The sequence below is a fragment of the Suncus etruscus genome, chromosome X (assembly GCF_024139225.1).
Source record: "Suncus etruscus isolate mSunEtr1 chromosome X, mSunEtr1.pri.cur, whole genome shotgun sequence".
In the NCBI taxonomy this organism is placed as follows: domain Eukaryota; kingdom Metazoa; phylum Chordata; class Mammalia; order Eulipotyphla; family Soricidae; genus Suncus; species Suncus etruscus.
In genome coordinates this window covers 53,551,870-53,562,731 of record NC_064868.1, presented here as the reverse complement: position 1 = coordinate 53,562,731, position 10,862 = coordinate 53,551,870, and the positions used below count along the sequence as shown (strand labels likewise).

Genomic DNA, 10,862 nt, shown 5'->3' with positions numbered 1-10,862 from the left:
ATGGTGCTCAAGGTTTATTACCAGCTCTAGGCTCAGGAATCCCTCTTGGAAGTGCTTGAAGACCATATGAGGTATTGAGCTGAATCCAGCCACTATTGAATCCAGGTGGCTGTGTGCAAGACCAAACACCCTGTCTGTTGTACTATCATGCTAACACCCAGAATGTCGATTGTATCTACTGAAATGCACAAAGACTTTACCCAGGAGGCCAATTTGGCTCGAACAATGCAACAGCCTTTATTATTGCAGCAACACTGATATATATGCCTCATTGCGCAGGCTGACCTCCACTGCCACACCTTTTGGCCCTCACCACTAGGGGGGACTATGGAAGAGTGGGACATTGATGAGTATAGGAGGGACTTATAAGATACTTGAATCCTCCCCTTAGATGAGGGTTGGAAACACCCAGGTCTTGAGTTCAAGATTTGGCAATGCCCTCATCTGGGTTCAGAGCTGGGGTGGGGTTAAGAAAAACCTTTGTCCAAGAGTTCAAGATTGGAGACTGTCTTGGTTTCAGATCCTAGCTTTAGGGGTGCAGGGGAGTGTTTCTCAAGCTAGTTGCTGGGGCTAGATTAGCTGGATGGATATTCTGGTCCTAAATCCCAGTTTGGGGTTGGGTATGGGTGATATAGAAGCCAGGGCTAGAGAAAACTGGTCCCTTAAGATAATGAGGAAGATGCCAGGTATGGGGCCTAAAGGGAGATGTCTTGCTTTATGAATTGAAGGACTGGAGATGGGATCTTAAGGGTGGGAAATGGCTCCGGGTTCCCTATACAGGGAGGTGTTGGTTGTGGGATGGTGTTTTCTAGATCTTGGTTGTAGGGTGGTGTCTTGGGTACAGATTTTAGGGCCCTAGGATCCGGCCTCCTGCTCTTGTCCCAGAGCTTCTAGCAGCAGCCCCATTGGTGTCCGCTTCAGTCCAATGCTCTCAATCTTGTTCTCGAGCTTGTTCTTGAGGTTGCGCAGGCGCAAAGAAGCATGGACAAGGATCACTGAGGGCAATACAGACAAGAGTGGTCAGTGGTATGGGGCCTTTAACCAGTGAGGGATCTGCAGAGGGCAAGTGGTGTACCGACAGATGAAAGGGGTGGTCAGAAGCCAGGCTGCCTTTAAATCTAAATGACAGTATGGGCATGGAGTAGTTAGGGATATGGCCAGAGAAAGGGTTTTTTGGGAGGTGAGGTGCTGTGCTCAGGCATTCAGGAATTATTCCTGGAGGGGGATGGGGGACCAAAGGGGACACCAAGGATGGGACCTGGGTCAGCAAACCAAGTGCATTACAGAGCAAGTACTATTGCTCTGGCACCCAAAAAGGACATTTAATACCAGGGAAGTATTCCAGGGTCAGATGGGTGGTTTCCATAAGGGAAATCAGAAAAGCATTCCCATAGGGAAGTTGAAGCCCTGAAGGCTCACAAAGTCCATGCATGCCAGATGTTCCAGTCCACTATCAGCCCAGGGAACCCAGGAGGCACACGCTCGCATGGTATTTTCAGGTGGAAACTCACATAGCACAGGCCCAACAATGCTGAGCAGGAAGGTGCATGCGCCGCCCACAGTCCAGAGGACAAGAAAGCCGAAGGCCAGGACTGCTGCCAGGCATGCTGTGGGGTGGCTGCGGCGACAACGACGCACAGCTGCTTGGCTTTCAGCTGCCCACACTAGCACACCCAGGCCCACAGCCACAATCAGCGCGCTGAGCAGGGTGTGCAGTGGACGCCAGTACCTGCAGGACAAAGGAAGTTCATTCAGCAGACAGAGCAGGGAACCTCTGCTCTCAGCACCCCCACTCCAGGCCACCATTCACTGAACTCAGTGTGTTGGTTCTAGCTCCGAAGACCCTCCAAGCCAGTCTCCAAACATTACTTGCCGGGGCTTTCAACTTCCAGAAGCCCTTGGGAGATGTGGGCACGGGGTGAGGCCCCAACTTTCTTTCTCACCAATCTTATAGTTTCAGTTTCCTGAGATCTGTGACTGCAGGCCCCCCTTCCATCTCTCAAAGGACCAGGGCCTGCAGCCCTTCCTAGTGCACTTTACCAACTCTGACTCTGACTGGATTCCTTCACGCCAATCTAACCCCAAACCGGGCTTTGGAGCCCAGTCTTTGAAAATTTCCCTTCCAGGAGTCTTTCTAGACGCTGGTCCTAAGATTCTCCTACTCTACCCCCCATACAAAGTCCCCTCCAGCCCTCATTTTCCTATACATAGTTCCCTTTTGTTGTTTGTTTGTTTGGGGGCCACACCCAGCTGTGCTCAGAGGTCACTCCTGGTGGAACTGGGGGACCATATAGGATGCTGGAGGTTGAGCAGGTCGGCCATGTGCAAGGCAAACAATGTATCTACCCAATCTCTTCAGCCCCCGGATGAGACGGTTCCTTTCTATTTGGCATAACTCCTATCAGACGTCTATCACTCCTAACTCCCAGCTCCATGCAAGTCTCCACAAGGTCTCTGTCCCCATCCCTGCACCCACCTTCCCCTTAGGTCCTTTATCCCCCATCCTATTCTCCCAGTTTCCCGACAGGAAATCTCAGGGGCATAGCCCCACTCACCTCCAAACTCATGTCCCTGTAATGTACCCCCTCTCTATATCACTGGGCTGAACGTGAGCATGGCCTGAGGGAGACCCGGGTTTTTATCCGTGGGCTTTAGGAGCGATCCCCCAATTGTGGAGCCAAAAGAAACGCCATAGCACCTCTGTGATCGCATGTCCCCCGAAATAAATAGCAAAATTCTGTAATGAAAAAAATCCAGTCCACACAACTCAGCTTGGGCAGTTCCCTTTCTCTGCCTTCAATTCTCTAGGACCACCTCAATCATTCGCAGAGCCCAGCCTCAGCTCAGTGGGAGTCCCCTAGCTATCGTGAGGTTCCCCCACCCCCGATCTTCCCCTTTCAGTCCTACACTTTCTCCACCCCCAACCCTTTTTAGGACTCCCCAGCGCCTCCTTCCCGGGCTCTCCTTAATTACCAGGCCTGGTTAACTCCAAGCCCCCCTTCAGTTCCCACTGGGTTTTTCATAAAGACCGAGCTCAGTGAGCTCCTTCCTCCGGACGCAGCGGCCACCCTCGACCAGGCCAACCGGCGCCTCCCTCCTTCCATTTGTCCCTCCCTCACCCGGCCAGCGCAAGACCCAAGCCAAAGCAGAGAAGGTAGTTGGCTTGGTAGTAGAGAAGATTGTTGATGACGCGGTGGCACCATCGCTGCGGGTCGCAGGTATCCGGGACCGCCAGACGCGCCGACCCCAGAACGAAGTCGTCCAGGGCGCGTAACGGCGGTAGCCGCACTTCAGACATCCTGACGGTCGACGAAGCTGGACCAGTTGGAAGAGCGACTGGACTACAGCACCCGCTACACTCTGCGGCGCCGCGGAGGCTTCTGGGAAATGAAGTTTCGCGTGCGCAGTCGCCTTCCCGAACCCTCACCGCGGAAGCACACGTGACCGGAAGCGCGGTCGCAAAGAACTGCTGCAAAATTGCAAGGACTACCGGAATTCGGCTGCAGCGTGGCGCCTGCTCTTTCGTGTGTTCGTGCGCATCATGGGAGCTTGGCCGCACTAGCATAAGCACCGAGTAGCCATAAACCAGGCCTTTGAGGAGAGAGGATGGCAGGAACTGTGAAAAGGACCGGAGCACATTTCCCCTTCCTTTTCTGTGAACGGTTTCAAGAGGTCACACCTTTCCAGGAAAACGTTTTGTTGTTATTCTGAAATCACAGCCAGTTGTGCTCTGGGCTCACTCCTGGCGGTGCTCGAGGACATCATCTGAGGTGCCAGGGATTGGACCCAGGTCAGCTGCGTGTAAGGCTTAGCTGCTGTACTATCTTTCCAGCTTTTCTGGAAAGTTTTGTTTTTGTGCACACCAAATAATGCTCATGGGTTACTCTGCACTCAGGAATTACTCCTGATGTGTTTGAAATCATGTGGGATGCCAGAGATCGAACCTGGTCCTGCTGTGTGCAAGCCAAGTGTCCTATTTACTGTTCTATTGCTCTGGCTTCACTCCTGATAAACTCTTTTGCCAGGGCTTTTTCACCTCATATTCTCCAGCCCCCACCCCGACAGGTCCAACCATAAGTACTGTTAAGGAATTTTTATTTGTTTCAAACAAATTAAAGATGTTGCTTTGAGTTTTTTAAATCTCCACAACTGGATTAGGGTACTCCCTCTAAGTTCATGGCAGTCTTCTTCCAGCTAGGCACACTAGTAGGTCCACTGCCTCCTGTGGTCCCAAGGCTTGGCCTTGCCAGCATACATTTCATCAAAGACACCCCAATGTCCAAAAGTGCTTGGGGGAAGTAAGTTGTTTCAAGGCTACTTTGAGTGCAGAATAGGGATTTGCCAGCTGAATGCTTGCTGTGTGCGGCTTCCATGGCACCCACTCTGGCCCCCTACCAAAAAAACCCTTTGTAATCTGCCACTTCAGGCCTCTAGCACAACCTACAGGATCTTTAAAAGTCATCATCATCACAGATGTCAAGGTAAACATCAAAAGCCTCTCTGTTGCAGTTTCCATCAGGAGTGAACACATATTTATGGAAGGTTCCGTCTACACATATAGCTGGAAGAGATGGGGAGGATGAGTATAAAGTCAGGAAGTGCCAGGAAGCCACACATTTCTAACCTCCATGTGTATCCCAGACTTTAGCAGCTTCATCCAGGTCCCTATCCCTTGCCACCTTTATACTGATGGAATTCATTACCCCCCCATTGGAACTCCCTTCAACCTTCCAGGCCCTAAAATTCATTCCAGTCCCATGGTACAAACCTTTGTTTCTCAGGCAGGTTCCCCCCAACAAAGGGCTATTCCCACTCACCGATGACAGAGTTGACGTTCTTAGAAGTATTGCGACCAAATGCGCAGATGCAGGCTGATTCAGCAGGCACGGTAAAACTTGCCAGGCTCCACTGTGAATCCACATACTGCCCAATCATGGGTCCCACTTTGCCCACACGTGCCAACCTGCAGGTAGCATTGGCTCAGCCCAGGGGTGCAACATGGACAAGGGGCCAGGGATACAGCAGGTGGGGCAGGGGTACTCACGCAGAACGGCGGTTGAGGCGGGTATCTTTGAGAGCAAAGATATGCACTGTGCCCTTATCACTGGAGGCACACAGGAAGGAGGAGTCATGGCTGAAGTTGATACTAGAAAAGAGAACTGTGGTGATGGCCTCCGGTTATGGAGTCTGAGGGTCCCAGCCCACCAAGCGTCCCCGTGCTCACCAGTAGAGGGTGGCAGGGTCTGTGCCTCGGCGCAGCTCCACTAGTTTCTCCTTTGACTGAGTGTCAAACAGGCGAATAAGGGTGCCCTTCTGAGAGGCCGATGCTACGACAGTGCCTAGCTGGTTCAGGGATATGCAGGCCACATCACTTTGATGGGCATTGATAGTGAATGGAGCAGAAGAAGTGCCAGGTTTAGTGCTCGCCAGGTCCTATCAAATGGAGGAGCAGTTTAGGGCAAAGACTAACAAGTATCCCCAGGGCCATCCACTACCCACCTACCCACCCTGGCCCATGGTGCTGCTCACCACAAGTTGTAAGCTCCCACACTTGTGTCCCGGAAACACAAGCAGTTGCTTCTCCATGCTGGGGCAGAGGTCACAGAGTCCTTGGAGATGGGAATAAAGAATGATCTGGTGAAGTCCAGGGAGGAGCAAGATGGCAGAATGTTCAGAGCTAGATAAAGTCTAAGTCTGGGCCCATATTATCTGGGATACATAATACCTATACTCAATCCCCTGTGGGGGGGCCTGGTTCTCAGCTCCACACCCCAGAAGCCAAGTAATTCCCTTCATCTTTGCTGATCTGGCAGTCTCCCCAAAGGCCCAGGGATCGTGACCCATGTTCTCTAGGATGTTACCACTCTTGCTATCTGGGGGTGGGCAGCAGAGTGAGGATTGAGGTCTGGCTAATGGTAGAGTAAGTCTGAGCCTCTCAGACCAATCCACCATTTCCTACATGAGACCTACTTATTTGAGTTCTCTCACCTTTAGCATTGTCCCGTGTGTCGAACTCAAACAGTTTTCGAGGACTGTTGGGGAAGGAGTACACGTAGATGCGATTCCTTAGCACGATGACAATTCTGTGGGTATCACACAGTACATAATGGCCATGAAGGAAGGTCAGGGTGCCCTTGAGTGGGAACCGAGACCTGCCTACCTGTTATGGGCACCTCCTACCACCACCTCCACCTCACTCACTTGTCATGACGCATGCGCACAGCCAGCACTGGCTTGGTGAAGGTGAAATCCAACACCAGCTTGTCCTTGGAGTCCTTGCCCTCCCGGGCATCATCCCAGATCAGCACTGTTGGGCAGGTTGGTTCATGGTTGGGGACAAGAGTTAGAATGAGGAGGAGTCCTGGACCACTTCCTGTGATCTCACTCTAACTTGCTTATTTGAACTTTTAGCTAAAATCTGTTAAGTGTCTCTTACAGGGCAGCTGTGGAACTGCTCATGGACAAATGAGGAAACTGCAGCATGCAGTGGGTTGTCTGTTAAACTGGACAAGGATCTTCACAGCCATTTGTCACCTTTGGGCCAGTATTTCTGTCTGCAGGTTCCAACCCAGTCCATTACCCCAGGAGATGTTTGTGCTGAAGGCTCTGGCTCTATGACTCATCTTTACTTTCCTAGCCAGGTTTCAAAACTCTTCATTTTGGGTTTATCTGGGAGCAGACTGGTTCAAGGATCACTCCTGACTGCTCCGGGGACTATCTGGGGGTGTAGGATTGAAATTAGATCAGCCAAGGGGCCGGAGAGATAGCATGGAGGTAAGGCGTTTGCCTTTCATGCAGAAGGTCATCAATTCGAATCCCAGCGTCCCATATGGTCCCCCGTGCCTGCCAGGAGCAATTTCTGAGCCTGGAGCCAGGAGTAACCCCTGAGCACTGCCGGGTGTGACCCAAAAAAAAAAAAAAAAAAAAAATTTAAAAAAAAAAATGGGGCCGGGAGGTGGCGCAAGAGGTAAGGTGCCTGCCTTGCCTGCGCTAGCCTTGGACGGACTGCGGTTCCATCCCCCGGTGTCCCATATGGTCCCCCAAGCCAGGAGCGACTTCTGAGCGCATAGCCAGGAGTAACCCCTGAGCGTTACTGGGTGTGGCCCAAAAACCAAAAAAAAAAAAAAAAAAAAAAAAAAAGAAATTAGATCAGCCACAAGGTAAGCTATACCCACTGTACCAATCCCTCAAACCCCTTCAAACAAGATGGTGCTTAAGGCTCAAGGGAACAGTGTAATGAAGAGACATTAAAAAATATTTTAGGGGGCCAGAGAGATAGAATGGAAGGCATTTGCCTTTCAAGCAGAAGGATGGTGGTTTGAATCCTGGCATCCCATATAGTCCCCTGTGCCTGCCAGGGGCAATTTCTGAGCATAAAGCCAGGAGTAACACCTGAGTGCTGCCAGGTGTGACCCAAAAACGAAAACAAAAAAAATATTTTAGGGGCCAGAGAGATAGCAAGGAGGTAGGGCATATGTTTTGCATGCAGAAGGACGGTGGTTTGAATCCCGGTATCCCATATGGTCCCCCGAGCCTGTAAGGAGTGATTACTGAGCATAGAGCCAGGAGTAACCCCTGAGTGCTGCCAGGTGTGACCCAAAAACAAAAAAAAATATTTTAAACCTATTGGTTGTGTGATCTTGAGTAAGTCAACTAAGTTCTCTATCCCTCCATGGTTTTGTTTGTACAAGTGGGGGTAATGATATTTTATACAACTTAGTCAATGAAAGGATTAAACAAGTTAATACAAGGAAACGGCTTAGCTCAGTAGCAAGGCAAACAGTTGTCCAAAATAAGGCCACTGCATTTGCTAAGTGTCTACATGAAGACAAAATGACAAGCTTTTCAAGGTCATACATTATAACTTCCTAGAGGTAGCCCTCACTGTGAAACTTTGACAGGCTCTGTCAAAGCCCAAGGGAGACCAGGATTCTAAGTATAGGCTAAAGGTGGAACGATACCACTTACCAGAGATCTCAGAAAACTTGGGGCTGGTACCACTGCCTACCAGGGCCAGCAGATTGGAACGATGCAGCATTTCCACCAGGCCCATACTGCCCACCTGCTCATGGTCTGGATAAGGACCAACTGTTAGTGAGGGTGGAGAAAATGCACTTCCCTTCCTTTCTGCCCACTGCCTGTCCCCCTCAGAGGCCTCACCCAGATGTCCTTTCTCCATCAAAGGTTCCACGTTGTAGATCCGTACACCTGTTTCCATGGCGCAGCAAAAGCAGCCTGAGGGATGGGAGCAATTCAGGCTGCCACAAAGGATGCTGGAGGACCAACACCCACCTCTGGCTTTTCCCTCCCTTCTTTGTTCCATCCTTCCCCTCCCCTAGGGTCCAGGCCTGAGCCTCTCTCACTTTGGTCCTGGTTGAAACGTAGGCTGGTTACTCCACGAGGTAGCTGCTGAGTCATGATCCAGACTTGTTTCCCTACACAAAAATGAGAGTAGGCTTGGGAAGAGACCTAAAACTCTTATCCCCAACTGATTTACTTTTTCTCCTTCCACTGTGTTAGCTATTAAACTTAGCAGGACTCCCAAGAACACCAAAACAAGGGAAGAGAACTAGGGTCTCCACTGTCAGCTCCCAAAACTCCAAAGATCAGGGTCAGGAACTTCCCCATCTTCACACAATGAAATGACCCCAGATCAAGGCCTAACTTGACCTGGACCCTCAACTGCCCCTAAATTCCTGGCTTTCACTAACTGTAATGGGTTACAGGGTATTCCAGTGAAATTTCCTTCCTACTCACAGCCAATCCTGACTCTGGTATCCAATAGAGCCTGGAACCTCCATCTACCTCTTCTGATCTCCACACCTAAATCCATGTGGACTCAGCAGTAAAGAGGAGATATGGGGCTAAGAATGAGGACTCTGCTTTTTCTTCCAGCTCCACGATCAGCCCCTGAGACCTACTCTGGTCCCTCCACTTCATACAAGGGTTCCCCTTCTCATGCTCTACTGACACTCCCAACCTATTATGGCAACCTACTACCCATTCACATCTCCTTTTCTGCATCCTGATGCCAGCATACACCCAGCCTTCTTGCAGTAATTCTTAGGATTCCCTAAGAATCCTGCTCCAAGTCCTCTCCATCTGTCATTCTCTCAAACTTGACCCAAATACTGCCCACCCACTGAAGATGCTTGCCCAGGGCACATACCTCCCCAAATCCATACTTGGGACAACTCAACCTCCCTCATGTTGTGTAGTCCTGAATCTATCTTAAGATTCCTGTCCTGGGGCCGGAGAGATAGCATGGAGGTAAGGCGTTTGCCTCTCATGCAGGAGGTCATCGGTTCGAATCCCGGCGTCCCATATATGGTCCTCCCGTGCCTGCCAGGAGCAATTTCTGAGCCTGGAGCCAGGAATAACCCCTGAGCACTGCCGGGTGTGACCCAAAAACCACAAAAAAAAAAAAAAAAAAAAAAAAGATTCCTGTCCTCAGGGGCCGGAGAGATAGCACAGAGGTAGGGCATTTGCCTTGCACGCAGCTGATTCAAACAAACAGTGGTTCGAATCCCAACATCCCATATGGTCCCCGTCCCGGCCCCCCCCCCCCCCCCGTGCCTGCCAGGAGTGACTTCTAGAGCAGAGCCAGGAGTAATCCCTGAACGCCGCTGGGTGTGACACCAACCCCACCCAAAACAAACAAAAGATTCCAATCCTCAAACACCCATACTTCATTTAAAACCCCTGTTTCCCAAAAATCTTTGCCTTTTTCATCCTCCAAGAATCCAGCACTCCAGTTTTCCTTGCTCACCTCCAACAGGTTGCCTCATTTCTTTCCCCAGGAGCCATTCTTTGGAGAATCCTACCACCCAAAAAATCCTTCCTTGAGCTCCTATAGGTTTATACCAAAGAACTGCACCACCCCAGCACCCAGCTTCATGATGCTACTCATAGGCAAGTGCGCGCACGCACACACACAGACACAAATACAGACATAAACACAGACACGCACTGACACTGACACACGCACACATACACACACAGGCCCTGTCCAAGACCATCATCACCTGCCTTCCGAGACCAATAGCAACTCAAGACCCCTATGCTAGTACTTCTCTTTCGTTCCACCAAGACCCATACACAGCAGCCCCCCTCCACCCAGACCCCTGACAATTGTGAACTCCTGGATGGCACAGCTCCCCGCAGCAGCCTACGCCGACTGACCTCCGCACGTCTCTGATGGCAGTCCCAGTTATCGGCGCCGCCCGCGGCCGGGCTTTCTGACCTCCTGGGGCCCTAGCGCCCTGCTCCTGTGTTTACATCAGGACTCACTTCCGGGGGAGGGCGCCTAGCACAGGAAATGATTCATTCGGGCGGAAAACGCCACCGCAGCCCTCGTTGCACGAGCTTCGCAAGCTTCGGAGGTTCGCGGGCACAAGCGGCGTCCTTTAAGGCCTGGGCGTGCTGTTTCCGAGGGAACCGAGGATTAAGCTCGAAAAACCCTTCCGATGCCCCCCCCAAAAGGCCCTGCCCCGCTTCACCTCAGAGAGCTAACAGGCTTAGATTTCTGGGCCAACAAGACTTGGACCTCTTTCGTGGGCTAGAGTGGCTGTTCTCGGCCACCAATAAATTGCCCTCTTGGGAATCTAGAGAGGCTCCTGCTGAGCATCTTAGTGTTGAGAAGCTAGAGATTTGGAAAGCTGGCTCTGTAACTGAGGACTGGGAAAGGCAGGAATGGGGCGTGGAAGTTCCTTTCTTTCTCTTTTGAGCCTCTTGTTTTGCTTGAGGGAACCAAATCAAAAATTGGGGGTGGGATGCTTGAAGGTCATACATATGAATATGATTCAACATAGAAGGAAAAAAATCCCAATTATCTACAGATAGAAACTAGTTTTTTAGTTTTT

General features: G+C 50.9%; 2 protein-coding genes across 4 annotated transcripts; both read right to left on the bottom strand.

Moving 5' to 3' along the window:
• Window positions 1–212: 212 nt before the first annotated feature.
• Window positions 213–3,347, bottom strand: PRAF2 (PRA1 domain family member 2). Its single transcript, XM_049767365.1, has 3 exons — window positions 3,120–3,347; window positions 1,512–1,729; window positions 213–995 (listed from the first exon to the last, which is right to left on the bottom strand). The coding sequence occupies exons 1-3, from the start codon at window positions 3,296–3,298 to the stop codon at window positions 856–858; spliced, it is 537 nt and encodes a 178-aa protein (XP_049623322.1). The 5' UTR covers window positions 3,299–3,347; the 3' UTR covers window positions 213–855.
• A 731-nt stretch (window positions 3,348–4,078) lies between these two features.
• Window positions 4,079–10,328, bottom strand: WDR45 (WD repeat domain 45). 3 transcript variants are annotated; one of them, XM_049767296.1, is made up of 11 exons: window positions 10,183–10,328; window positions 8,364–8,435; window positions 8,161–8,235; window positions 7,969–8,088; window positions 6,202–6,307; window positions 5,989–6,083; window positions 5,530–5,609; window positions 5,225–5,433; window positions 5,045–5,146; window positions 4,818–4,963; window positions 4,079–4,561 (listed from the first exon to the last, which is right to left on the bottom strand). In XM_049767296.1, the coding sequence occupies exons 2-11, from the start codon at window positions 8,416–8,418 to the stop codon at window positions 4,452–4,454; spliced, it is 1,098 nt and encodes a 365-aa protein (XP_049623253.1). In that variant the 5' UTR covers window positions 8,419–8,435; window positions 10,183–10,328; the 3' UTR covers window positions 4,079–4,451. The 3 variants fall into 3 exon arrangements, with proteins under 3 accessions (XP_049623253.1, XP_049623252.1, XP_049623254.1); XM_049767295.1 differs by having other exon boundaries at window positions 6,202–6,361; window positions 7,969–8,073; XM_049767297.1 differs by having other exon boundaries at window positions 7,969–8,073; window positions 10,183–10,327.
• Window positions 10,329–10,862: the final 534 nt, after the last annotated feature.